This window comes from Anomalospiza imberbis, chromosome 6 (assembly GCF_031753505.1).
Source record: "Anomalospiza imberbis isolate Cuckoo-Finch-1a 21T00152 chromosome 6, ASM3175350v1, whole genome shotgun sequence".
Taxonomy (NCBI): Eukaryota; Metazoa; Chordata; class Aves; order Passeriformes; family Viduidae; genus Anomalospiza; species Anomalospiza imberbis.
This window is the reverse complement of record NC_089686.1, coordinates 26,421,672-26,449,544: the sequence shown is the minus strand read 5'-3', so window position 1 is coordinate 26,449,544 and position 27,873 is coordinate 26,421,672. Positions and strand designations below refer to the sequence as shown.

The following is a 27,873-nucleotide window of genomic DNA, read 5'->3' as shown; positions in this document are numbered from 1 at the left end:
ATAACCAGCTTTGGTAAGGCATCGAAATTTAGAGAAAAACATTGACTGCTGGGATTGTATACTACTCTGTGTGATGCTTTTAATACTGTTTCCTCAGGATCCATTTTTGTCTGCCTAACTGAATGGTACCCAACCGTCTCAGAACAGCAAGCCTTACTCTTAAATGATAAAGATGGTAGAACTAGCAGTAGTACTACCAGAAGTAATACCCCAGACTGCTCACTCTTTAGGAGAAAAATGCATATTGATGCTTTGTAGCCTAAAAACAGTTTTTACACTATCTTGTTGACTGTTTTTTCAGAATTTGAGTACCAAGAAAATCTTGTCTGTGAGATGCCATTACTGAGACTGCTAGTGGGCTGGTGTTTCTTCTATTGTCTTGTAAGGAACACTGCAGAGTTAACATAACTCCCATTAGTCTGAGAGTCTCCCAAGAAAGTAATTGTAGTTTACATAAAGGGTACCTAACATTCTAACATGAATTCTCTTTAAATGTGTCTAGCAGGGGGAAAAAAAAGAAAAAAATAATATATTTGTCTGAGGTGGAAATGAGAATGACAGTGACCATTGTTTCTAATAAAAAATCACCTGAGGAAACTCAAAAGAAAAAGCACAACAAATTAGATAACCTGAAATCCAGAGGCTTGAGAAGAATATTCCATTTTTCAGAGCTGGCAGGAGCCATGGAGGACCACCCACAAGGCTTTGGCTGCTTACCTTGTTAAACATTGCCTGGTTTCACCTGACATGATCTGTAAGCCTGTAAAGCAGTCACACTTCAAGTGCCTTTCATGTGCACTTCAAATCCTTTTTCTTTTGAGATATTCTTCACTAACAGGATTTCCCACTTTGGTAGGCAGGACTCTTTCAAAAGGTTTCAAAATGTCTCAAAAACACAGCAAAAATGAACAAAATAAATACAGGTAAAAATAAAACCAGTTTGGCACAGCCCTAGAAGGCAATGTTAAGTACAAAGAGCTTTACTTTCAGCTTTATTGAACAGTTTTATTACCTTACATGTTTTTTTCACTTTAGTATTGCTTAAAAGATTGTTTTTCCTGTAATATACACTTTCACAACAAATTACACAACAGAGAAAATGTGTTTGAAAGTGTCCTTGCAGCCTTACCATTTGCATTTTCAGCTGCCCATGTGGGTCGTACACATATCACAGGACTTGTTTTCAAGGCATTCTGATACAACACAAAATATTTCAAGTTCAAAGCTTATATAATTTTTCACCTCATTCTTATGTTTTTACCCTCTCTTCTTTTATAGCTCTAGATGTTTCCCTTGCATTAATAAAATCCTGAATACTTGCTCACTTTTAAAATGTGCAAGCCATAAAGGAAAAAAAAAAGAAAAAAAAAGGCTGATACATAAAGATGAAAGATGCAAGCTTTGTACAGCTGCTATATTCAGCTGTTTTTAAACACTCAATGTGTTAGTCAGTGTATCAATGAATCCAGAAAGTTCAATTAACCCATCCATAGAGATATTATTGCTCAGTAACTTTGTCTCCCACACCAGAGCACGTCTGCAGATCCTGGTGCCAGGAAGGTTCCACACAGGCCTGGAGCTTCAATGAGAAATCTCCAGTTGCAAGACCAGAGCTTTTGTACTGGCAGTCAATGGCAGAAAAAATATATATATTTTAAAATATAGGTCAAGTTACCTGAGTATGCTCTACTTGCATATAGTATCAGTGGTCATCTTTCTTTTGTATGTTTCCTGGTATTAAATTATTCCCTTTCTTAGTAAGGGTTTTTAAAAATAAATAAATATATAAATAAAACATGATAGAGCTGCTTTTCCCCTCTCAACAGTCAGGTTTTCTCTCTTGAGTGGTAAGTGGGGAGGGGGAGTACAAATCTTGCTTTGAATTTCTTGATTACATTTTTGTCTATGTTGCTGAAGTTTTTCTTTTCTATATACTTGTACAGTCAGAGACTTGGAATAGATTCTACTTGGAAAATACTTTTTAAATGCCCTGAAAGTGTCTAAAAATAAGGCTTATGATTGAGTGGAATATAAAAGAAGTAGACAAACATCTCTATGGTGTCCAGAAATTATTTGGATTTTTGGATTCCCTTTATTTATTCAGCAATATGCACAGGACTTCATTGTGTCTTATAACCTATGGTAGCTGTGATGATTTACAAAAGTTAAGGATGACATATGCATACTTGCATTCTCATGTGTTGTACACCTTTTTCTTTGTGTTTCTACTCATTTATTTTCAAGAAGCAACAACCTCACAGGCACTTGTAGTAACAACAGATCGCTGGACTCATACAGCCTGAAAGATCATGTTAGGATGCTTGTTTCCTACTGAGTATATAGTATCTCACTTGAAATGGTGGCATGGTACAAATACAAATCAATAAAAAAGCTCCACAGCAGTCTGTGTTATGCTTTAAGAACACATTAGTGTGTGATTTGGGACATGTACTCAAAGGACAAGCACTGTCACTGAATAAAGCGTGTTATGATTGGACTTCAGTACTCAATCCCATCCAGATTCTGTCTTGAACTTTAAAAAAATCCAATCTATCCTACTAATTTGAGATAAATTACTTGTATCACAGAAAGGAAGACTTCTTGTCTCTCCAAAAACAGAAATAAATGTTTAACATAAGGATATGGTGGAAATAAATAGTTTTCTTTTGGATGAAAGTCTACATTTCAGGATGACAGCCTTCAACCACTGGGTGTGTATTGAGTTTGAAATTTTGCTTGCATTTAACTCAATGTAAACTTCATATATGTTTATCTAAAAGGAAAATAGGTTCTTCTAGAGCCACTCCAAACACAAGGAAATAGTGCTGAGTATGTGTTGTAATAACCTTGCCCTTTTTATATTTTAGTGAGGTAAAATGCTTTGGAAAATGTTCTGTGAAGCACATGTTCAATTATTTCAGTTTATGTGTAATTTTAATGAATGTGTCAAGTTATGTGGCTCAAGTTAGCATGATGAATCAGAGCCTATGAATGTTGTAAATAGAAGGTTCCCTGAAATTCTGGAACTGACAATTTCAATTACACAAGAAAAGAAAAGGAAAATGCTGACAAATAGGTCAAAACCACTCCAACAGAGGCTCTTCAGTAAGAGTAGGAAAAGGGAAAGTTGATGAGGAAGAGTGTATCCAAAACCTGCAAAATGCCTAAAAAAGTATGCTCTTGGCAGAAGAGAAATACTTGGTGGCAGAAGAGAAATACAGAAATTAATGGACCAAAGCTATGCATATTATGGCTTACAGAAGAAGCTGCAAAACTGCACTTCCTTTCCCTCCTCTTCTCCACTTTCTGTCCTTCCTCCTCTCTTCTCCATCCAGTGTTTACAAATATGTCTTTGGAAACAAACTATTTATATTGTAAATTGAAATAGAGCTATGGTACCAGCTTCAACACATCACTTGCCTGTCCAGGAGGAAAGGTGATTTGACCATCATCAGAAATTTAGGGCACAACTCAGTGCCTAAACTGGACTGCTGCCACTTTTGCTACCCAAGGATATCCCACCTGGGCTGTAGTTACCTCTCCTGGAGCCCTGCTTTCCTTCAGGATCTGCCATCCCTTTGTTACTGGCTTACTCACTTAGTACCCCAGGATGACTCAGGGGCCTAAAATGCCATGATAAGGCACCCAAACTGTACCTAAATTCACTCATCATGTTTTTATCCAGCATATTTGTGCTACTGACAACCAGTTTCAATTAATGGTCAAAAGCTGTATGTAATGAATAATCATGCATCTATGCTGAAAGGTTAACAGTGGGAAAATGTACAGTTGACATAGTAATTTTTTTACCATGTCCACATGGTAAAATTTAACAGACCAACCTACACCGGTCTATTTAGTGTAATTTAAGGCTGCTTCAATGAATATTATACATGGTTCTTATGTCCAATATCTCAAATTTCAACTTGGAGAAAAAAAATTGCAAGTGGAGAATGTCTCTACGAACTACAAGAAGATACTTAGAGCTGAGGACAATCACTGCAACCTTCAAGGTACCAAGTTGTTTGGGTCAATGAAAAATGTTAAACTAGGTTGTACAGTCAGAGAGCTGTAATGCAGACACTACTGTGTTATGAAATTTCTGGGAAGTAATAAACTGGCACTGGAAGTGTAAAGGAAAAAAAGCAGTAATGTGGAATGGCCCCTTATTCAGGAAACTTTGAAAATGTGCAGCCATAATAGCCATGGTGAAGTTCCCTTAAATGAGGCCTTGGTATGCACTGGAATAAAGTCAAAATAGGAGATTGTGGCAATCCAAGTCATACTGAATAAATGCATTCATTGGGCCAAATTGTGATCTTACTCATGAGGGAACATTTTTTCCCTTTTTCAATTAAAAAAAAAAGGGGAGCTGAGAACACTTTAAGATACAGGACACAAATGTGTAATTATTCTTGGCTAACATGGTAGCTGTTGATCATTTAATGAAACCATAATTACCATATAATGGCAGGGTATTTATATGACAGATTACTACATTATTACAGGGTAAGTGTGTGATTATTTCTGTCCTCAAAATCAGAATAAAAACACATGGAAGTGGAAAAATAAGTTGAAAAAAGAGAGAAAAAAAATCTGAATTTCCTAATGCCACTCCCATATTGTTACTCTATCCACACCTCAATCACACAGTGATGGCAATGGCCACCAGCATTCATGATGAAGCCAAATCTCCTCAGGAAACCCATGGAACAGCACAACAGATCATAAGGCTCTTTGCCAAATGGCTACAGCTCTAGGCTTCATTGTACTCACAGTTCAACTGATTCAATAGCAGTTTGGTTGCTGGTCTCTTGTCCTCAGAAGACACTATACTCCTACTTGTTTAGAGGCATCGTATGCAAAAATTGCACTAAGAGGTCCTTAACTCCCACTTCCATGCCTCTAGGCAAGAACAGTGAACTAATGTGGGTTTCAAAGTAATACCACTTTTGTCCTGGGTGGGTGAGTTTAATTTGTCAGAGCTGAGCATTATTTGCTATGGTTTGATTTCAATCAACACTGCTGGTGTTCACTGGTGAAATTTTGAGCATTTAGTAAGGATTTATTTAAGTTGTGTGAAAATACTTTAATGATTCTATTTATGGGGAAAATGCAATGACAAGTTATGAATTTACAAATTTACAGAGAGAGTTTTATAAGCTGAACACAGTCCATGTCAAGTTTTATGAACAGGATGGCAACTTTCCATGTGGGAGGAAAAATCAAATTGTAAACCCAGCTGATTCAATGATTCCCCAAGCCCTGCCTGGGTGTTAAAAGGGCCATGCAATCATGTGCTTCACCTGAAATTTGCCTCTGCATCTTCACGGTGCTATTCAGCTGTGTGGGAGAAGGTGGCCAGCACTCCCTGCTTCCAAAAAGCACCTGCTGAGCCAGTATTCTAAGATACCAGTTATTGTAAATGACTTTGGCCCTGAAACATAACTTCTGAATTTGATGGAATTCTTAAAACTGGGTTTCCTAGATTTTTATCCAAGAAGCAGTATTACTGTAGTTATTTTCAGTCTTTGATATTAATTTTCTTATTTTCTTCTTGAAGTTCTTTAGATTGAGGTAAAATGGACTTATGTAAAAGCCACATACTGTTATGTTTGCTCAGGATTTATTCTGTAGGTCTGTAAAAGAAATACAAGTTGAAAGAGAAAAGGATTTGGAGGCACTAAGAAATCAGTCTGTGTATATTTATTTAGAAGTTAGTTGTAATTGCAGTACCTTTGTAAATAGCTTCCTTAATAAAGTGGTTATTACTCCAAATGGTCAATGATTGTTCATAACTCACTGCTGCTAGGTTACTTCACTCTGCACAGAAAAAAAAAACACTCTGGGATTTTTTTTTTTATTATTCCTTAAAAGAACAGTTCATGCAAGATGTTGGTGGGAAATCAGTTATGTCAGAACCTAAGCCAGCTCTCTCTGAAGCCAAATGGAGCCTCAGTAAACTCCCAACAAGAACCAGCATTCATTCATAAAAGGCAACAGGTAGGGAGATGATGCACGTGGCCTGGGAGAGTAATGAGACTTCTGTAAACTTTCACACTTATTCAGTGTTGTGCCTTTTGTGAACTACACTTCACATTTACTCTTGATGAAAATTAATGAATGAAAGAAGTTTTATGTGCTGAACTCTCTGCTTCTGGTATCTCTTTAGTACGGGTTGCTTCTGCCTCCACTACATTTTTAGAACTATAAATAATTAAAATATATTGTTCAAATACCTTTAAAGTATCACCTATAGATCAAATGGAAAATAAGGTCTAAATTCAGGAGATTGAAGTTTTAACATTTTTGCCTATCTTCATAAAGTTTATTCCTAAAAAAGATAAATGTAGCTAGAAAATGAGTTATTTTCATGTTTTTCAGATTAACTGTATTTATGAAATATTGTAATTAGGTGCTGCTTCCAGTGGCCTTCAAAAACTAAGACATTCAGCAGCAGAATATGAATAATCCTATGCTTCTTCTTTTGGGAATAGTGATGTTTTCATTATTAACATTTCCATTAGGAAAAAACAATAAGATTTTCATCAAATACAGTTTTTTAAAAATTCTCAATAACTCAACAGGACATGAGGAAACATTTGTCCCCTCACTGACCCACTTTATGCCTAATATTAAGCTTTTAAAAAATCTTCCAGCAATTAAGTCACTTGTTACTGTGGAAATCCTTTATAGCCATTATAAAGTTGTTATCAAGGATCCAATCCTTTCTGGTACAATAAAATTTCAGTTACTTCAATCTAAAAGAGTACAACTTCAAGCAAGTCTCATGAGGATGGGCTTTAAAATGCAGTTGAAAACTAATTGTAATTACTTCTTATAAATATGTGTGGCAGCCGGTCTCTGGCCACAGAGAGCAGCAGGCACAACTTTCCCAGGCATTGTCCTGGGGAAGGCTGTGAGAAGATCAGAGAAAAGAATGATAAACAATTCTTATCTTCACTTGTTGCACCTGTTGTGAACATGTGGAATGTGTTATGGAGATTTGTTTACCAGAGGGTGATTTTTTAGTTGGCCAGTGGTGATGGTGTTTGGAATCAAGGACCACTCAGGTAAAATGGTATTGGACTGTCTGTAAGGGCGATGGGTTTCTTAATAAGTACAGTATAGTACAATAAAGTGATTGTTCAGCCTTCTGGAATCATGCACTCAATGCTAATTATTACCCTGCGGGGACCCATGCTGCGACAAATATTTTTCAGGTATTGTTATTTGTACATCTTCTCTCTCATCCATTTCTAAGCAAAGGTCATATATTAGTCATTTTATTATCAGATTCTTCTGGGAAAAAAAAAAATAATCAGAGGCTCAGGAAATTTTCTCCGAAGCTAAAATAAGTCAACTCCTAGGGTTTCAAATTCTGGCAAGCTAACTTCTCCAAGGTCTCGTAAAAATTCTGGGCTGTTATCTCCATATGCCTGATAGTTTTTTGGTGGTTTTTTTTTTTTTTTTTGATGGTAATTAAAACCGTCTGTCCTTTCTCTGTGACTTCAGGAGAATGGCAATGAATCACAAGAGCTCTAAAACAGATAGAAGGATAGAGGCTGAGGTTTGCAGTTCAGGATCACTTAATCTGCTGTATTTCATCCATAGAAATATAGATCCAAAGCACTGCCCGCTAATTCAAGCAACTTCAGAACAAGTCACCATGGCAGAAGGTTGTCTCACAGTCTTCACAGGGAGATGGAGGTAGACCTGGGTATGGATTGAAGCATAAAGAGATGTAAAAGAAACTAATTTATTTGATATGAGCATCACTATCTCTTAACACTAGCTTTAACTCTTCTTGCATCATCTGTTAAAATTTTCCAGGAATCTTTTTAACAATCTCTCAGTAATACATATTTTTTGAAATAAGAGTGTGTGACAAGTGAAATAAATTCATGAAGCACAAAAATGACACTGAAACCAGTCAAGAAATACTTAACTTTCAAAGTATAATTTAGAAAATTAATTCACTATGATGTTTTCATATTCTGTAGTATTTGACACTACTCTTTCTTTCTTACACCTTGCTATACATTCTACAAATTTAATTTTCCAGTATTTTTTGAGAAATTTTCTGGTTTAAGACTTTTTTGTCATTTAGAAGAAGGTTGCTTACTAGGTGGGTCACTTCCCCTTCTCCTAGGGGCATTGTCTTCTTCCCTTTTAAAATGAGAATGAATTTCAGCAACAAATTGATCTGATCTCAGAACTGGAGATCTGGAAGATAAAATCTTAATGAAAGTCTTAATAAGCTAATCACATTCCTGAGGATCTTGTACGTTGGTAACCTGTTGCTCAGGGAAGCAAAACTAAATGTTTGACATGGTCCTTCGAAGTTCAGATCCTCCTCGATGAGCCAATTTCTTATGCAAAACTAAACTAACATTTATGTACTCTGCTCCCATCATTCTCAGGCTATGTATAGTCACCAGCTTTGGCTCCCAAATTCAGGGGAAAAGGCTGAATATCATGTGAGAATGACAGCATATGTCTGAAGCATCAATATGCTGGCTGCCTACTGAGACTTGATGACCTTGGCACTCGCTGAAGTTCAGAAAATCAAGTATCACTGAAGATCTAAAACTTAGGTAATATCACTTTTTTATTTTATACAAGAGTTGAGTACATAAAACTATTTAAGAACCTGGATCTAAGCACTCCATGAGGTAAAGCTTTTTAAGTAGAATTAGTTTTGCTGATCAGAGACTGGTTTTCTATCAAACAGTGTGCAGTGCTGACCTAATAAAACAAAACATACAACTACCATGAAACAAATACTCTAAAAGGAACAGATGCATTCCTGGTATAATTCTTTTGAAATCAGCAAAAGAGATTAAATTAGAATCAACTTTCTTAAGGAAAAATCTTTTATTTTTATTAAACAATATTTGTACAGCACATAGTAATATCAAAAGTTTCTTTTATCAAATTTATTTTGATTTCATGAAAACATGTACAGCTCTTAATATAAGCAGGCGTATCAGTCCAATTTCCCACTAAATGTTCTTTTTGTTAGTTTCTTTTTTATTTATTTTTTTTTTTTAGTTTCCTGCTTTATCATTCAGAAGGTTTGCACTGTATTCCTGTACATATTTGGTTTGGTGCCCAGAAATGTATTATTTTAACAGGGCTATTCATTAAAAGTTATTACTTTACAGGGGTTCTACCATGCATACATAATTATATATATGCCCTTCTACGATGAACACTGTGATAAAGTTACCATAAAAGATTTTTCTTTTCAGGGTTTATTGTCTCTACCATTTCAAGTCACATTGATTTGACTAATCCTGGCATCTAACATTCTAACGTCAATTATTTTTTCAAAATATGTCAAAACATATTTTTCATTCTTTTTTTCAGTAACATTAATCCTTCAGAAGCTATTGGGCCTGTGACTTGTCCTCCCTTTATGTTCTCCAAGGAAGAAGTGAGCACAGCTGCTAACACACAGAACTTGCCTTGGCCAGAGCCAGTAAGCCAGTTTTCAGTGACCTGCCAAGGATTGACTGTGATGCTCTCCCAAAATAATTTTTGATTACCACATATTTCAGTAACTCCATGTCACTCCATGAAGAGTTTTTTTAAGAGTATCTCCAGATATACAGTATAAGTTGGGGTGGTTTTTTTTTCTTTTTTGTGACAGAAAAAGTTTTAAATGACCAATTTTATGATGAAAACAATCTAAGGGAATGTTTAAGATAAAAAGGTAAAAAGCATGATATTTCCTTGTAATTACCCGTTTCTATGAATCTGTATCACAAGGCCAAGCAAGAGCAGATAAAAATTCTTCACAACCTTTGCGGAGAGCTGGCAGTAAAAGAGAGCTGGCATCAGTGTGAGCAGTGTAGCAGAGTATTGTACCAGTGTAGTTGGTCAGGAGCCAACACTTCCAAGCGGACCTGAAAAGCATGCTCTATGCTGGTGTGACTTTCAAGTCACAGAAATGTTTTCAGTACTGAGATATCTGATTTGCTTCCAGCAGCTAAGGCAGAATGAACAAAATCACCTATTAGAATTGAAGGAGACAGAATATTTAGCATTTTGCTGCTTCATTCTCATCACTCCCACCTGGAGTTTGGGAGGATAGATTTGAGACTTAATCTAAATCTGATTTAGACTTTTAAGTCATATATTTCACATACTTTGTTAAACTTTTGTTACCCTATACACATCAAAGTTGGCTTACGTCCTTTGTCCCAGTGTTGATGAGATATTACTTAATACTTTCACTCCAGGGGTTCCACAATTACAGAATTATTCTGAGCTGCAAAGACATTAATGAATATAAAGACTTAAGCATCCAGTGAAACTTGGAATTACTGTACTTATACTAAAAGAGTTTGTATTATAATATTTAATTGATGGGAAATAGATCTAGAGCATAAAGAATATTTTTGATTTGTGGAGGAAAAAACCCCCAAAACCTAAAACTGCACATCAATTATACAATATGTAATCACTTTGAAATACATACTTACCTTCATGTATCTAATTCATGCTTTTTTATAATATTTTTCCATTGACACAATTTTCTACTGTAATGTGATTATACAGTGGTATTTATGGAATGACAGAATCCATGGAATGGTAAAGCAAAGGATGTCTCTCACTTTGGACTCATTCAAAACATAACAGGGTCTAGCTGCACATCTGCTGGTTTTACATAAGTTCCTCTGAACATTTTGGATGTTAATAACGATTAAATTTTAAAAAAGTTGAAGATTGCTTTTCTTGATAAGTAGCTACATTTATTCTTCATTAATCAAATGTTGCAAACCCTCTAAATCTTCACTAAGGTGGAAGTAGTTTTGCTCTCATTTCTTTAGTTTTCAGAGAGAGGGGCAGTGAATGTGTCTTTTTACGATTGCCACTCCCTGGATGATACATCAGAATCCTTTAGGTTGATTCTCATGACTGCCTAGCAAAAGCAAGAATTTGAGGAAATGTTCAAAGAGTATAGGGTATAGGATATCTTGCCTAACATTTCTGTCTTGAAAGCATGCTGTAGTAGTATGTGATCTGTGCTGTTAAGTGGTATTGTGCAATTACCCTAAAAGCCTAGCTGTACTAGTTACCTCACCATCCTCTGCGACAGTACCCTGGTGGGTTTTTTAATACATGGTGTGAAAGTGATACATGAATCTTGTACTTAATAAAGTGGCTTTTTCGCCACAAGATGAGGCTACATTGAATGTAATTGTACTGTGTGGGGTTAACTTTCTGTAGCCTGTTACCTTTGACTTCAGTGACTTCATTTAAAAAAATGCATCTCCACAACTCCAATGAGACACTTCTGATAATCTTGGCCCATTGATTCCAATGAAACATTATTAAAAATTACTCTCAATTCACTTCAATAGTATTTTTTAACAGCATCAGGCCACTCATTCTACTATCATACTTTCAAGACTGAATGTTCAAACACTTTGTAAAGACAAAAGCAAACATCAATATACTTCAGTGAAAACTTGTTTCTTGTGATTGTAGTTGACATACTGATAAGCAGTACTGAATATTACCTCGTAGGAAAGAAAGAAGCATCTTCCAGAGTTTTTTTTCTAGTACTCTCCTATAAAGTTTTTTTTTTTTTTGGGGGGGGGGGCATAGGGAAAAATGAGAAACGCAGAATGACATATTAAAACCAAACGGATTAGCATTCCTCCTTAACCTTCATGAAAGCCATATGAAAGGTTCAGTGCCATATAAGTATGTATTTTGAGAATGATGTTTTGTTTGCGGTTTTTTTTGATGATGCTTAGTTTTGTGTGGAGTTCTTTTTTGTTTTGCTTTTGTTTCATTTCGCACTTTTGTTTGGGTTTTTTGTTGTTTGATTTTGTTTTTGGATGGCTGGTTGGTTGGGGTTTTTTGTTCGGTTTATTTTTTAGGAAAATGCAAGATTTCTTCAATTTCTTCCTTGAAATTAAACTGACAATGGAGATAATTGATGGACGAGGAGTATGTTTGCTTTTGCTTTCTTGCCTGAAACAGACTGCATCACCATTACTCAAATTCATGACTGAATCAGGCTTATTGAAGATCTAACCACTATGTTGTGCTAGAATGCTCTTCTTATTCTTGTTTTTTCAGAAGGAAAGTATAACCCGACCTTTTTTTCCCATCCATCCCTATCTTAGGTTTGTTTTCTGGTCAAGATATACACACGCCTTCTTATATTCATGTATTAAAATTTGCCTTGTTTGGCTCTTGGGAGTTTGTTATTCATTTGGATTTTTTTGTTCTAACCTCTGATTTAACTTGAAATCTATCCCTCTAAATGCAAGACAATTTTGCCATTTTCCTTCAGAAGCCAGACAATTTATAGATGAGCTCAGACCAAATAAATCAGGCAAGATATATTTATAGGTATAATATACCATATATATTAATATATATTTTTAATCAACATCATACTGTCACTCTGCAGAAATAATTAGCTGTTAGGAAGGCACACACTGCTGCTCTCCAAAGCAGACACTGTTGCTGGTATCCAGGCTAGGACACCAGAGCAGCCAGGGATCAGTCAGCCACTGCATACGGCTTGTGTCCATCAGTGATGAAGTGACTCCTCTTTGTTTCCCTGCATTAATTCACTTGAATGACTGTGTAACTACAATCATCTTTAGATTGAGCAATTTCTCCACAAGAGAACATTTACAATCATTCTGAACAAAGAAATAGAGATTCAAATGCACATTAACTTCAGTAGTTGGTGGTGGGAAAAGGCATTGACTCAACTTTGGCTCCCCTGTTCCTCTTCTCACAGCATGAAGTCTCAGGAAATCCCCAGTTTTACTCTCCAAACAAGGACTGTATCTCAGACAATGGTATCCATTTAGGGTTGACTAGACTTCTGAACACTTGTGCATGAAAACCAGTGGCCTCACATTCCAAGACAACAGGAGCGCAGCATCTCGCTCTGTTTTCCTGGTCTCCGGGCAGCTCCGGCACCTAGAGCAGTACTGCCTATCTCCGGGACCCAGGATCGCCGCGTGTTTCCGGACTTGGCTCCGTGCCGATGTCCGGGCGGGGGTGCCAGCGAAGTCTCGCCACTACGAGTGAGAGACACCAGTAAAGAGTGAAGGAACGTCCGTATTCCCCACGCGTGGAAGGCTGAAAGTCCTTTATTGCTGCGAGGAGCTGCACTGAGGCACCACAACCCGCTCCCAGCTTGCGCGTGAGGAAACACGGCCTCGGGCACTCCAAGACACAGGATTATATCGGGGAGAAAGCGAGGAGAGCAGGGGCCCTCCCGCCCAATGGGGGCAGGTGCCATGGCGATGACATGGACCACGGCGCCCAACGGGGACACGACCGGGGCAGACCCTGGGCTCTGGGGCAGACGGGGGATGGGAGATCGGAGTAATGGGCACAGAACCCTCCAGACAGGATGGGGAGTGGTCACAGGAGTGCAAGCGGAAGCTCCAACAGTCAGGGACCTGGAGTGAACAGCCGCGGTGGGGGGAAGAGACACAGGGGGTGCGCGGGGGTACACAGAACACAGCTAGCTAATAGCCCCTAACCTCAACCCCAAACCACGATGCGACACAGGAGAGTCAAAATCTAGTGCCTATATATGATAGTGAGGATTCAACCCTGGAATCCTTTTGAAAGGTTAGTATTACTTTATCACCTTGCAGATATAACTGGACCTAATAAGAAATCACTAGGTCTCTGCTTGCAAAATGATGTGGCCAGCTGGTGGGCTACTCTACCTTTGAAAAAGAAAATTAAAATAAAGGTCTAGCAGTGGACTAAGATGTCTTCTTACCAATTGTTTTCCAGTTTTGGCAAAATTAAGTCCCCAAGAAAATAATTTTGAAGCGTGAAATGTAAGGACCCTTCTCACATGCTTCATGTAACATTGGTAGTTATTTTCAAAAGTTATTATAGTATGGATAGCAATAATAGAAATGCAAGTAATGTGGATGGAGGTCTATCTTTGAATGGAATAAAGCTTCCTCTTTAAGGTTTGTGATAGACCATATAAAAATACTAGGAAGTTTTTGTTGGTTTTTACCCAAGAGAAATTTGAAATTGAAAGAGTAAGATTTGATAAATGCTTAAATTTTGAAGACCACCTGTGAGTATGCTTGCTAATTGAATTAAGGTAAAAAGGAATGAAAAAGTTTGGACAATCATCTTCATAGGGTGAACTGAAACTGCAGAATAATAAATAGTTCAGATCAAAGATCAAAGTATTTATTTCTGATTCTTATGTATGCTTGAAGTTTCAAAAACTGTTAGCAGAGCCACAGCTGTACATGGCTGCCCTGTACCTGGGACTGCTACACAGGAACACAATGCACTGCGTTCAATGAGTGGAAAAATAATGCTGTAATAAAACAGAAAAAGCCCCACCACATCAGCTATGGAGAAGCACGTGTTTGAGGAGGACCTAGCACAGCTTTAAACTGCACTGGATGCAATTTGAACTGTAGGAGATAAGACACAGGCATGGGAATATTTTTGTTCCATGTTGACTGCTGCATGACTCAGCAGAGCACTAACAGTTGCCACCAAAGAAGAGAGACTACATTGGACTGTACTAGGCTTGTCTGAAAGAACTCTGAGTGAAAGCTCAATGCTTTTTTTGCTGTATGTATCATTAACTTGGATTTGTTAATCAGAAAATAATTAGGAGAAAGAGAACATATTTGGTTTCCTTTCCTTCTTAATAAGAAGAGACTGACCACTTAATAAGGTAAAGATCCTCCTCTAAGTGCAGTCAAAAACCTTGAGTTGTCTTTTGATCCTGACTTTCCAGGACACACAAACAGGTGCTTCTGCAAATTATTTTGTTTAGGAGCACTGACAGAGGCTACAGGTAAATGTAAACAAATAGATAAAAGAAAAAAAAGTGTGTTGACTAGCCCTGTGTTTTTTAAAGTTTCACTTATGGATGAACAGGACCAAAAATCTGAATGTGGTGAGAACACAGGATAATATGATGGCACTTCTCAGAAGCCCTGGAGATAAAAAATACCTACTTGATTTGTTTTTCCACTTTTTCTAATAAGGCTTCTCATCAGGCTGTGTGGGATGAATGGGGTTTTTCAGGAGGTGGAAGCAGCAAAATTTAGTTGTGGTCTCCATAGTCCTAATTTGATGTCAGTGAAGTAGCAGATTTCTTTGGAGGCATAAAACTGATCTTGAAGACATGGGAAATTAAAACATAGGTGCTAAAATTGCCTGGAGGAACATCATGGATCTGCAGAAGCAGGTAGAGTCTGAAAAGATGAGCTAGCTGCCTCTCAATCTGCTCGAGATGCTAGAAAATTTGTGGGTGATCAACACTGCAGAAAACCTCTGGTGCCAAGGGATAACTCACTCACTAAAATTTAGGGCCAGAGCTAAGTATACAACACATGAAAAATTGACTTTAACACTGATGCTCCAGCCTTGGAAGATGACCTGTCCTTTGTCATTACATGGTTGGCCAGAGGTGCTCCTTTGCTTTCACACAGAGAGTAAAATAAAATAGCTGATGATAGGGAAGACATGATACTCCTTCCTGAGGCAGCTTCAGTGGTCTAAGCACAGCCTAGGTACACACTTTTGGGTGTGTGAGCAATGTATCAGCCTTTCTCCACTGCGGCTGGCCGTGCTCACAGGGCTCTCAGCTGCCAGTACCAATGAATGAGATCCTAAGATTAGCCTCAGACGTTCCCTGCATTCTCCCACCGGCAGCGCAGGCTACTAATCGCTGAGCCATTGGGATAGCCCTGGAGGGCATTCTTCTAATAGTTTTTCTAGTTCTTCCACTGATGTCCTTATACATCTTTTATGATTTCGACAGTGATGCTATGTTCCCCAGGCACTTTCTTTCTATCTTATTCTCTGCCTGCTTTTTTTTTTTTTTTTTTTTTTTTTTTTTTTTGTTTGAATACAGAGAGGGAAAGGGCTACCTTAAACTTGCCCTTCAGTCCTAGCAAAACCTTTCAAAAAAGACATTTCCCTTATCCATACTTCCAACCATGAGTGCATGTCAAGGAATGGTGAAGATGGAAAATATTTAAGTATTTTCATTTAAGTTGTAATGGTTTTTTTCCTGACTTCATGTTCTATTTTGAGCTTTTTCTTCTAAACAGTTCAACAGACAGTTCTTTTGGATTTAAAATTAAATTTGGAATATTTTCTTTAAACTGCACGCATTGCTTTTACAAAGGAATGAAAACAAAATGCAATACGTGACATCATTTGAAAGAGAAAATGATGTTATCTTATATAGTTCTAGAAATAAACTGTATTTTTTTTACTCTGGCTCTTCCCTAATGTGCATTGCTGATAAATAGTAAAAAGAATTTTTTTCCTAACTATATATTTCTCTCACATTATACATATATAAATTCTTCTGGGAATCACTTGAGCAATATAACTTGGGATAGGAGATAGCTGATATATGTGAGGTATTAATATGAAAAACATTTTTACTGCTTGTATGTTATAAAGCTCTTGGAATATTACAGACAACAAAAGTATAGGTCAGTTAAAGAATTTCCTTATCCCTGTCCTGCCCATATTTTTTTTTTTTTCCTGCAGGTCCATTTTCTCTTGTTTTCTTCTCATCTGTTATTTTCATTTTCCTTCTCATCTTTCATTCTCTATTATACAGGGCACCTTTTGAGGAGCTTCTTCTGCTTCCCACTGACAATACATACTGGCAGCAGCAACCAAAGCATCAGTCAGTGAACACTTGTAGAGATGGTGAGTTGTAAAATAATAAATCGAATATTTAATACTTAGACAGAAGATGTGGACTTTATCTACACTTAATGGGTGGGGAGGCTGATTACTCATTCATAGCTACACCACTTGTGAATGATGAGGTCACCCCTATCTCAGGAAGATAAATGCCATATCCTGTTATGACATATTCCTTTTATATAAAATTAGTTCAATTTTCTCACTAGTGAGGAATCAGTATAAGTAAAAAAAATCACTTCAAGATAAAGGCATTTTTCTACTGTAATTCATTATATATCCTATTTTCATTTTATTTCTGTTCTGTTTTGTTCTATCTTATCCTGTTCTATGTATACTATTTTACTCTCCACCTAAATGATATCTGACTAAAGTGAAGCAAAAATTAGATGATACAATGAAGCTTTGTAGCATTCTCTCTCATACCTGTCACAGGCTCTTTCCAACAGCAGATAATGAAAATTCAAAGTCAAACCATTTAACTTTAAGTAAATGGAAATGAATTTCCAGAGAAGAGATATTTTTTCACCTGTGAAAGGAACAGTAGTATACTGACAATGCGAATAAAGATATAATATATAATTGTGATAGAGGTATATGAAAAGCATAAATATTAAATGTTATTGTATTACATATTGTCATGTGGTTTTAATTTTTATTTTTGTTTTGTTTTTGCCTGAGAGGAAGGTCTACTGCACATAGTTAGAAACAGCAGTACTCTATTAAAATATTTCTTTGCTTAATCAATACTAAAGCAACTTGCAGCATATCTTGCAATGGTATATGATATTGAGAAAAAACTATGTCACTCAGACACCAGAAGCTGTCAATAATTTGACCAAATTGAGAAATAAAGTAAATTAAAAATATTGGGGTTTATTCTCATCTCATTTATTCTACCATACTGCAGCAAATTAAGTTAAATCCATCACGGTATGTTGTAGCACTGGTGAAATATGTGGCAAATTGGGTCCACACTATTTAATATGGCACAGAGTATAAGCTTGATAATGGATATTTTCATCGGTGTATAAAGTAAGTCTCAGAAATTCCTACTGGATTTTACCATTGTGATTAATTTGGGGGGAACAAAAAATACAAACAATCAAAATGGACTTTTCCTCAAGTATGAGATAATGTTTTTTATTTGGTGTCTTTTAAGAGCTACGGCAGAGAAAATGCTTCTGAATTCTAGTCGTTCACAAACCTACCTTTGAATCCTGCTTGTCTTCTAACATACAAAACTATTTGTCAGTACTTCCAGTGACTTAGTGGGTCTACTTACACAAGCAAAGTTATCAAGACTGAACTTTTAGTTACATTAACACTTAAGATATTAATCAGTACTCATAAAAGATCTTATTAAATATCGAGAGATCCTGGCTCTGCCTACATGGATGAAAAGCAGTGACTTTCAAGACTAAGCTGAAGCAAGCTTGACTAAAGGCAGACTCTCCATCCTGGCTGTCTCTTTGAAACATGAAAGTCTGCTTAGAGTTGCCAATGTAGAGCAAAGAGTGACAATCAATGGATGGGCACTTCGACATGATTACATCCACTCTACTGCCTGGCCATACAGTGACAGACAAAACTACTGTAATGGAGTGATCATTTGGAAAATGGCTACTGCCCACATTTAAATTCCTTTCAGTGTTATTCCATAGCCAATTAGAGTGGTAGCCCAGCCTATATTCATGCCAGTCTTGTACTATAATGTAAGAAAAAGGAAAGGAATAGCTCAGAAGTCTTTAATTATTCCTCCAGCCATTTATTGACCTGCTCTCTAAAGGCCATATAGGGGCCTTCATCTGCATGCAAAATTCCTATTGACATCACTGGGAGGGCCACAGGCAGATGGAGAATACTTTGTAAACCTTACATTTTAAATATGTTGTAGGAGAAAGGCACAGAATTTGCAGTCCTTTAAAAAAGTGAGGAGTTTTATCTAATATTGGTCTTTTAAACATGGAGTTTGAATAACAGTTTTCCTAGCAATAACAACCCCCCTCTTCTCTGCAAGTTATCTAACGTACACGTTTCTGTAAAGTCTTCATACTTAACACTCAAACAATTGATGTCCCTATAGTATAAACAGGATAGATAATGAATATAAGTGGGATAGAAAATTAATCCTACTTGCGAGGAAAGAGAGTCATAATTCACTTAGGCTTCTCAGCTCTTACGTTATGAGGTCTTCAGCTAACTCATGGGATCCATTCCACATCCCACAGATGCTCATTATGAATTCTTTTTATGTGCAACATGTGGGGACTAACCAGTTTCATATCTCCTGGTATTAGCTGCAATCCAAAGCATTTTGTATTAAAACAGAATGCAAACACAGATGCTATTTAATACAAAAGATTTGAATGAAGTCTCTGTTTTAACATAAAGTTGGTGTGTCTTAATTTGCTTTGAAACAGCAGTGAGAAGAAAAGTCAAGATAAGAGGATATTTTTAGATTAGGAGCCAGGCTTTGACTCCAAAAGGCACACAGTTGCATGGGAAAAGGGGAGACTGGCCCAGGTGACCGCTTTGATTCACGGAAGCAAAGGTTGCAACACCTTTGCAGCGAGGGGACAGCCTAGGACCTCTGCCCATTTCTGAGATGCTGCCATAGCCTTTTCAACACTACACATATTCTGGAGTGCTACTACCTGTGTTCTGTCCCATGCAGCTCCTCTTGGTATGAGCCTCGGTTTCCTCAGAAACGAGTTAGCAGCACGGCTGCTGTTTGTGTAAGGTGCAGTAACGCAGCCTGTTACTTTCTGCTCTAGCTGTCCGCTCACTGGGCTAGCAAAGAGTCCAGCTCTCCACAAGCACCACGCTTTTTAGCTCCAGCAATCAGCAGCTTGGGGCTCCAGGTCTGTGGTTTCAGAGGCGCCCCCAGAAGTGAGGCGATCTGGTGGGACCCTTCTGCAGGAGGGAGCTTTTCTGCCATTCCCCTGCTGCCTCTGACTGGGCACAGCCGCTGGGCTCCCTGCGGGACGGGATTCTCGCCTCTCATCTCCCACTGCAGCTGCAGGAGGAGGGAGCAGCCCGCGCAGCACTCGCCGAGCACCATGGCGAGGAGGGCTCGGGTCTGCGTGTCCCCTCCACCGAGGTTGCCCACCCCAAGGCCGAAGCAAGGCGAGGCAGCCACCTGGGCAAAACCGAGGAAGGTCCGCTGCCGACCCGCGCTAACGCCCAACTTTCCGCGCTTCCTTCCCGGCGTCCGCCCCCGCGCAGCACCGCGGCCAGGCGCACTCGGTGGCGGGTGGCCCCGACCGGGCAGGGGCGCGGTCCCGGCGGGCTGGTGGAGCCGCGCAGCGCCGCGTCCAGGGCGGAGGTGGATGAGGGCAAACCCGCCCGAGCGAGGCGAGGGGCTGCGCGCAGCCCCGGGTGGCACAAAGGCGCCGTGGAGTTGCGGCCGCGCGTCCCACGGGGCGGCGGAGGCCGGGCCCCTCCGCGCCGCCGCCGGTGCGGTGCGTGCCGCGCCCGGAGGGGAGCTCTGCGAGGGGGCTCAGCGCAGCGCTCGGTCCTATAATTGATATGTTGAAGCAGCAATAGGGATCAGTGCGTGCATAGACAGCACACACCTTACAAGTTTGACTCGCAGTAACATTGCTGCACACTAGGAGGGGAGGAGAGTCAGCTCCCTAGAATAAGGAACAAACTCTGCCTTTGCACAAAAGCGGCGCATTTCCTCGCTTGTGAAAACCGTCCCTTCATAGAGAGGAAGAAAAGAGACGGAGGGGGGCTGCGGGGTGCCTCTAGGAGAGCAAAAGCAAGTTACCAAGAGCGAGAACTTGTGCTGCAACAATCCTCCACTCTTCTCCTCAGGACTCTGGGAGCAGGGATATTCCTCCCCTTTCCCTCCCGCCTTCCCACCCCCCCCCCTCCCGACCCCCCCGCACAGTTGGCGCTAGCCCAGACTGTGGTCAGCCGCCTTTATTATTACTTCATTGAGACAGAGAAATCCTCTAAGACTTGCATTTTGGGTGGAGGGTGGGGGGTGGAGGGACGAGAAGGCGGAGGGAAAAAAGGCAACATTTGCTGCTCATCATTTTCACTGCACCGCTAAAGTAATTGCGCCCCCCTCTCTCCTTCCCGTCCCTCCTCAGCTTGGATTTTTCGCCTATATCTACAGCTCCAGTAGTATTCGACATACCTTTTTTTTTTTTTTTTTGGTAGCTCTGATATTCCACTTCGTTTCCCAAATCTTCGCGCGTTGCATGTTTGCAATTCGCTAAATTTCCCCCCTCCCTTTACCCCTTGCCCCCCCAAACTCCTCAATCTCAGCCCAGCCGCTCACATCAAAGCGCCCGTCCTCGCTCACAGTGGCCGCCACTCACTAATGGGATTGCAGTGTGCCTGGCTCTGCTGCTGCAGCCGCCGGAGGGAGAGTCGCTGCTGCTGCACCTCTTCGCCGACACTCGCTGGGTGCTGAGCCGCGGGGATGATCAGGATCTTCCCGGATTTCAGCGTGCAGGTGACGGCGGCGGCGGCCGGCGGGGCGGCCGGGGGGGTGCCGGCGGCGCCGGGCATGGGGAGAGCCGGCGCCGCGGCCAACGGCAACCCGCAAAACGTCCAGGGCATCACCTCCTACCAACAACGGTGAGCACCGAGTGGGAGAGGGGTGTGCGGCTCCTCTTGAGGCTCCCTCACTTGCTTTTTCTTTGTGCTTTTGTGTTTCTTTGTTTTCCTTTTTATTTTTTTTAATCTCTTATTTCTGTTTGTTGGGGGGGAGAGCTTGGTTGGAGGGGAGGGTGTATTTTTCTTTTTTTTTTTTTAATTATTTTTTTTTAAATACAGCATCTTTTAAAATGCACTGAGAAGTAAACACAATCTCCTAGTTTTGTCCTGGATGAGCTGTAAAGCAACAATAGGAAAAAAAAAAAAAAAGAAAGAAAGAAAGAAAAAAAAAAAAAGTGAGACCCCGGCATCTTAGCTTGGCTGCTGCAAAGTTTGGGATCCCGTCCGCTCATCCTTTCTAAAGAGGAATTTCTCAATGTCAATGCCTTGTGCAAATCCCAGTGTGTGGCAGCCAGGGGGATAATTGATCATGGTATGCTGATTGATAATTTTCTTTCAACCAAGAATGAGTACAATTTTCACTTGGGGTTGTACACTTGCAATTCCACATTGTAGTTTTAACAGTTTTAGCATGTCACCTGTTACTACAGGGAGATATAGCCTAAACCCTAAGTATACTCAGCACTGTTATTTTTTTCATCTTAAATGCATTCTAATGCAAATGCAGGAAATTCACAGAGAGCGCCTTTAGGAAGCAAAGCGTAGAAAGTTGGCAGTAAGTCATCATGAAGTTTAAAGACGCTCCCCATTTGCCCTAACAATTCATTGATATATGCTGATACTAACATGAAACTTAATTAATTACCTGACATTTCTTTATGTTTCTAAACCTGAAGCCTGAATCTGTTAGTTTGCTTTATCATAAGCTTATACTCGTAGCCGAATCCTCAAAAAAAAGCAGACAACAGATCTACTGAAATCGGAACAAAACATTTACATTTCTCTAAATGCAATAAAAAGGGCACTGCCCCGAGTATCTTTCTTTCCACTATTGCATTAAATTAAATACCGAGAAAAATGCTGTATAGTCATAAACGTCCAAACTAAACATCCCTATGATGTAAAAGAGAAAAAAATAGGAAGCTTCAGCATAGTATTTCGAACTTAATTAGTTTAGGAGCCAGATATAGGTAACTGACCACTGCGTGCTCTGTCGTTCAGCAACTTTTGTGTTGCTTCCCATAGTTTTGATGCCTGTGATACAAAACGCTTGATGGTAACTTTTGTAGACTTTATCAAATGAGGGTTAATAGGGAGCTGATACTCCTAAAGTAAGCTCTGATGATACCTAAGAAATATTTTAAACTAAGCAGGAGTCTTGTTTGCTTGAGCAAAGACACCAATCCTGCATATACCCCCCAAAAAAATCTTGAATGTGAGAGTTATAAAGAGTAGATTATAGTTTCTTTCTTTTTATGGATTCTGTATCATTTTTTGTCACTTATAAAATATTTAAATGACAATGGAAACTGACGGACACTTTAACGAGGAAGTACAGGCAGCAATCACAATAGTTTAGTCTGTGAAGTGGGGAAGTCAAGGGTCAGAAATGTCAAATTGGCTTTTAGACAAATGAAAGAGACCTCTGGAGACTTTAAGTTAAACAGAATTATGTAGACAAGGCAGCATACAATTTTTTTAGTACTTCGCGTTTAATAGTTTGGTTCTATCAGTCTGCAATCAGGAAAAAGTTATAAAAGCAATACTTCTCTGACAAACTACTAACACCTCTAATCCAAACAGTGCTTAATAGATATTCAAGTACTTTTACTATAAGGAATCCAGACCAGTCTGGATACCTCGCACACTAACCTACGAGAGGAAACATTTATGCACTTCTTCCAAATTTTCACTCTATATTATGGGGGAAACAGCATGGTTTACGTCGAACGATTTTTCTCCGTGCTTTCTCAAAACGCTTAAAATACGGCAGACACGACAGCTCCTCACTCGATTGCCACAGCCGAGGAGACACCTGTTAACTTTTTTTTTTTTTTTTTTTTTTCCCCCCCTCATTTCGGAGGCGAGCAGACAGGCGTGCCGGCCGGGAGCGGCATCTGCTACTTTGTATAGGCAGCCCCCCCCGCAGCCCCGGGTGCCCGCCGTGCGGCCGCGCGCAGCGCAGCGCGGCCCTGCCCGCCCGGTCCCGCCGCGGGCTCGCGGCTCCCGAGGCCCGGCGGCCGCCGCCGGCCGCGCACGTGCGCAGCGGCCGCGCGAAGGCCGCACGTGCGCGGCGGGCGGCGGTGGCCCCGAGCCGCGGCCGCGTCCCCGGCCCCGCGCCGCCCGCCCCGCGCCAAGTTACGCCGGCACGGTTGCCTCCTGCGGAAGGAAATCCTTCGGCCCCCGGTGCGCGGACGGCGCCCGGCAGCCAAACTTCCAGGTGTTTTGCTAACTTCTTCCCCTTGGCTCTGCCCTGAGGCTCGCACACGCTCTTGGCCCCCAGCCTCCTCCCCTCCCCCCAAAAAAACTTTTGGAGTAGTCGCGGAAACGTCTCTCGTGAATAAATGCGGCCGACCTGCGGGGCTTGTCCCTTTCCCCAAGGAAGCCCGTTGCATTTTCCCTGGGAGCAGGATCAGGCCCGGGCATTTGTACTATCAAGGGAGCAGCAGAACAGCCACAAAGTTACCTTGGAGATGAAAAAAGCTTTTAGCGAACGAGTGATTTCTTGGGCTCTCCCGGGGTCCGGGAAGGAACGATTAAGGTAGCGGTTTCTTTTCCCCGCTCCTTTACTTCATGATTAGTTTCATATCTCCAATAAAACCGCGTGAAGTGCTACACCCTTTGCCAACAAAGCGGGTCGTCATTCTAAGTTCACATTTCCAGCGTTATGCATTTTTATCTCGCTGGTACCCCATGCCCACTCTCAGGAGGTGCGGGCGCGTTCTCGGAGGTGGCTGGGGGACGCCCGGGTTTCCCGCGGCCCGGCCCGTCCGGGCTGGATCCGGGCACACCTGCGTACGGCCCCGTGGGTCGCAGGGCCCTCGCATACCCCGGCCCGCTGTTCCCACCCGAGCCCGTCCTCCACCGTGGAAGCCCACGGGTGACACACTGCCTGTGCCCGATGTGTTCCCGCCGCGCTTCTGCGCCCGCGGTGTTGTAGTCCCTGCCTCCCTCTGCTCCTCTTCGTTGCTGGAGCCCAGACTCCAGAGGAAGAAAGTGTGCGAAACTGCAACTGAGTGGCGTTGTTGCGCCGGCAGCAGAGGCTGTGTCCCCTGCACGCAGAGCGGGAGCGGAGCTGGGAAAGCAGCTGGAAAATGCCCAGAAATACTTTCACAGCGGTCAAGCCTGGAGATCCCTGACACCCCTCCTTCCCTCCCCCGCCCCCGCCCCGCTAGCCCGATGGCCTGGCACCCCGCGTAGCCCGGCCCGCGGGCGCGGGTGTGTGTGTGCGAGTGTGCGAGAGAGTGCGTGTGCGTGCGTGTGTGTGTGTGAGTGTGTGAGTGTGTGTGTGTGTGTGCGTGTGCGTGTGCCGCACCTGCCGGGCGATGCCAGCGGCCGGGCTGCCCGCCGGGGCTGCGCCGCGGCTAGCTCTTCCCGCCGCCGCCGCCGGCCGCCGCCGCTGCCTGCGCTGGGCATGTCTCTGGGGCCGGCGGGGCCCCGGCTCCCTCCGCTCCTCGGCTTATGGACGGCGGCAGCGGCAGCAGCAGCGCTAGCAAGCAAGCGAGCAAGCAACCTGCACCAGGACTGCGCGGAAGAGTGGGAGCCCGCGATGCTTTGGCCTCAGTACTTTTCCTTAGCCTGTCTGGCTAACCGGGGCCATTGCTGCCGCCGCTGCTGCTGCTAGACACACAACACACACCAACATCAGGAGGGGGAAAAGTAAGGGAGAGAGGAGAAAAAAAAAAAAAAAATCCCAGGAAGATGGCGCCCACCAAGCCAAGCTTTCAGCAGGATCCTTCCAGGCGAGAACGGTAACACTTTCTCTTTATTGAACCTGCAGCAGCAGCAGCAGCAGCCGCCGCCGCAGCAGCGCCGGGCCGGGCCAAGCCGCCGGCGCCGGGGGCCGGGGCTGGCTGCCATGCCGGGGTGGGGGGACCTGCCGCCGGCACCCGCTGCTCGCACAGCCGGGCACCGTGAGTTCCTCCTAGTGAGCACCGCCAGCCGCACGCACACACACACACACACGCACATACACACACACTCAGAACAAGCCGCGCAGCAGCGGCCCCGCTCCGGTGGCCGCACCGCCGCGGCTGCCGGAGCCGGTGCTTGGCGGGGCGCGTTGTGGAGCGGGCGCGTGTGTGTATGTGTGCATGTGTGTGCATGTGTGCATGTGTGTGTCTGTGTGTGCGTGTGTGTGTGTGCGCGGGGGCGGGAGGCCCCCCCGGGCGGCCCCCGCCGCTCGGCGGCCCTGGGGCGCCGCGCCAGGCCCGGCGTTCCGGGCGGAGGGGCCGGCCCCGCCGGTGCGGTTCAAGTGCGGCTAGGCCGGAGCGGGGGGGGCGCGCCGCCAGCTGCGCCCGCGGGGCTGCCCGGGCCGGCCCCCCGCCCCGCCGCCGCCGTGCCGGCCGCGGGTGCCCGCGGCCCCCGGGGTGGGCAGAGCGGAGCCGGTGCGCGGGCGGGCGGGGAGGCAGGGAGGCGGTGCGCGGGGTCCGGGGAGGGAGGCGGGGGGTGATCGCGCTGCCCCCCGCTTGGTTCCCGGCCCGCCGCCTGCCCCATGTACTTTTGTTGGGAGAGAGTGCTTGTGATTAATGTGCTCTGCTGGTGACACGAATTGCCCGTAGCGGATTTGTTCTAGTAAAGTGAATCTTTCTAGAAGTGACTGGTAGGAGACAAGAGTACAAGTTCATGTGATGTTACTTTGTGATTCTTACAAAAGTATTCAAAGCTCCATTGCTACACTGCGACGAGATATATGCCCAGAAGAAGAGGAGCCAGAGGGTTTGGGGTGGGCTCTTTCCCTCCCGCCCCCTTTAGCGTTACAAGTGAACTTGAGTGTGAGGGGTGAGGAAGGTTCCTGGCTAGTTGGAAAAATGGAAATGACCATTTAGATAGCCTTTAAAAGTAGCTGGATCATGTGTTAGTCGGTTTATATTTCATAGCACAAATAAGTCTGAAAAATATTTAAACAAAAGTACTTCAGCCTTAATTTCATACTTGCATATTTTAGAATGATCAGCTTTTCTAGTACAACTTCCAAACCCCACAGATTTTGTCTAAGTAGCTGTGCCATTTTTCCTAAGAAAGCAGACTGCGTCCTATAAAAAACCCATACATCTCATATTCATCACTCAAGTGTTAGTGTGCTTGTCTTAGATGCATTAGCGTTAACTGTTGCACTTTGACAAGGCTATGTTGATATGTAGCAAAATTAGGAGATACACGTAATGGGAAAAGAGTGCATCCTCAGATGTCAATGACTTAACTACAGGTTCTCATTTTCAACTCTAAACATTTTTTTTTAATCTTCATTCCAGTGACTGCAAAGGTGTTTCTACTGTGTTAATAACACTTAAACCAGCAGGTTTTTCTCCTGCAGAATTCTTTGTTGGAAAAACAATTCATATGAATAGGTCCTGTTCCCCCACAATAAACAATTCTGCTGTCTTCTTTCTGAGAATGTTACTATATTAGTGCTAAGTGTATTTGCCAGCATAGCTTCAGTAATCTCTCCAGCAGAAGCATATTTGTGTGCCATTTTGGGAATTTCTCTGAGATAGGAATCTTGAAGATAGAATTAATTTCTAGGGGAAACTTCATAGCCTGTGCATGAGTGCTTTCTTTATCACCTGTCTCCATTTGGCATTCGGAGAAGGTAAATCAAAGTGCGCGATTTGTTATTCTGCTCCACTTGAGAGCTGAACTAAATAACACTTGGTCTGAAATTCTGATTGAAGTTGTAGGAGGATATACTGTATTTAATTTAATGCCCTTTAATAGCATCTTCTTGTTCAGCTCTGATGCTGTCATTTTAAAGGTTGGATCGGAGTAGTTTTTCCCTGTAGGGAGTGGGAGGTGTAATCATTTCAGGGGAAAAAGGTAGTCTAAATTCCTAGAACACTAATAGCCACAAACTTGGCCTAGTGTCCAAGAAGTTGTTTTTGCCCTTAGGGTTCACTTTTTTATCACTGTGTACAGTGCTCTGGATAGTTTAGGTATAAGTATTGCATGTAGAAGTTGATGACATTTTTTGTAGCAAAAATAATGTTAGTCTGTTTATTCCTTAAAGTTTTGGAGAAAATGGATCAATGCTGCAATAAACAGATACTGATATACATTTTATTAGAAGTTGTGTAATATGCTCATGAAGTCTTACATGTTACTGTTTTAGCTGTCTTTGTACACATCCTTTCATCTGTGGGAACCAAGATATTTGAAATACAGGAGCATATCACTTACTGAAAGGGTTTTTCAGTCTCTTAGCTACTACTTCAGTAAACTAGTTCTCAGGATTAAGAATCCTCTAAATTAACTTTATGTACATTGTTTTTTTAGTCTTCACTACCTCAAGTATTTAGGTAGATTGTGTTACATTTTTTCGAGCAAAAAGATGTGCTTACAAAACACATGTAAAAAGTAGTAGTCTCTGATGTAAACAGGCACTTGAATAGTTTAGAAACTTTTTTCACCTGTTTAGGTTCTTAAAAG

At 41.8% G+C, this 27,873-nt stretch overlaps 1 protein-coding gene and 1 long non-coding RNA gene across 11 annotated transcripts in view; both read left to right on the top strand.

Moving 5' to 3' along the window:
- The first annotated feature begins 13,556 nt into the window (after window positions 1-13,556).
- On the top strand, window positions 13,557-17,582 carry LOC137475562 (uncharacterized). Of its 2 annotated transcripts, XR_010999954.1 has the most exons (3): window positions 13,557-13,623; window positions 16,625-16,716; window positions 17,397-17,582. It is a non-coding gene; the product is annotated as an uncharacterized lncRNA (long non-coding RNA). The 2 variants fall into 2 exon arrangements; XR_010999953.1 differs by having other exon boundaries at window positions 16,625-17,582.
- Window positions 17,583-20,676: 3,094 nt separating this feature from the next.
- Window positions 20,677-27,873, top strand: part of NPAS3 (neuronal PAS domain protein 3) — a 597,093-nt gene continuing 589,896 nt past the window's right edge. For 2 of the 9 annotated variants that reach the window (XM_068192941.1, XM_068192939.1), the window contains exon 1: window positions 20,678-21,309. In XM_068192941.1, the coding sequence (XP_068049042.1) occupies window positions 21,152-21,309 (158 nt within the window). In that variant the 5' untranslated portion in view covers window positions 20,678-21,151. Of the gene's footprint in view, window positions 21,310-24,558; window positions 25,200-27,873 lie in introns of those variants that run through there. The other 7 variants (XM_068192942.1, XM_068192944.1, XM_068192940.1 and 4 more) reach the window with 7 other exon arrangements.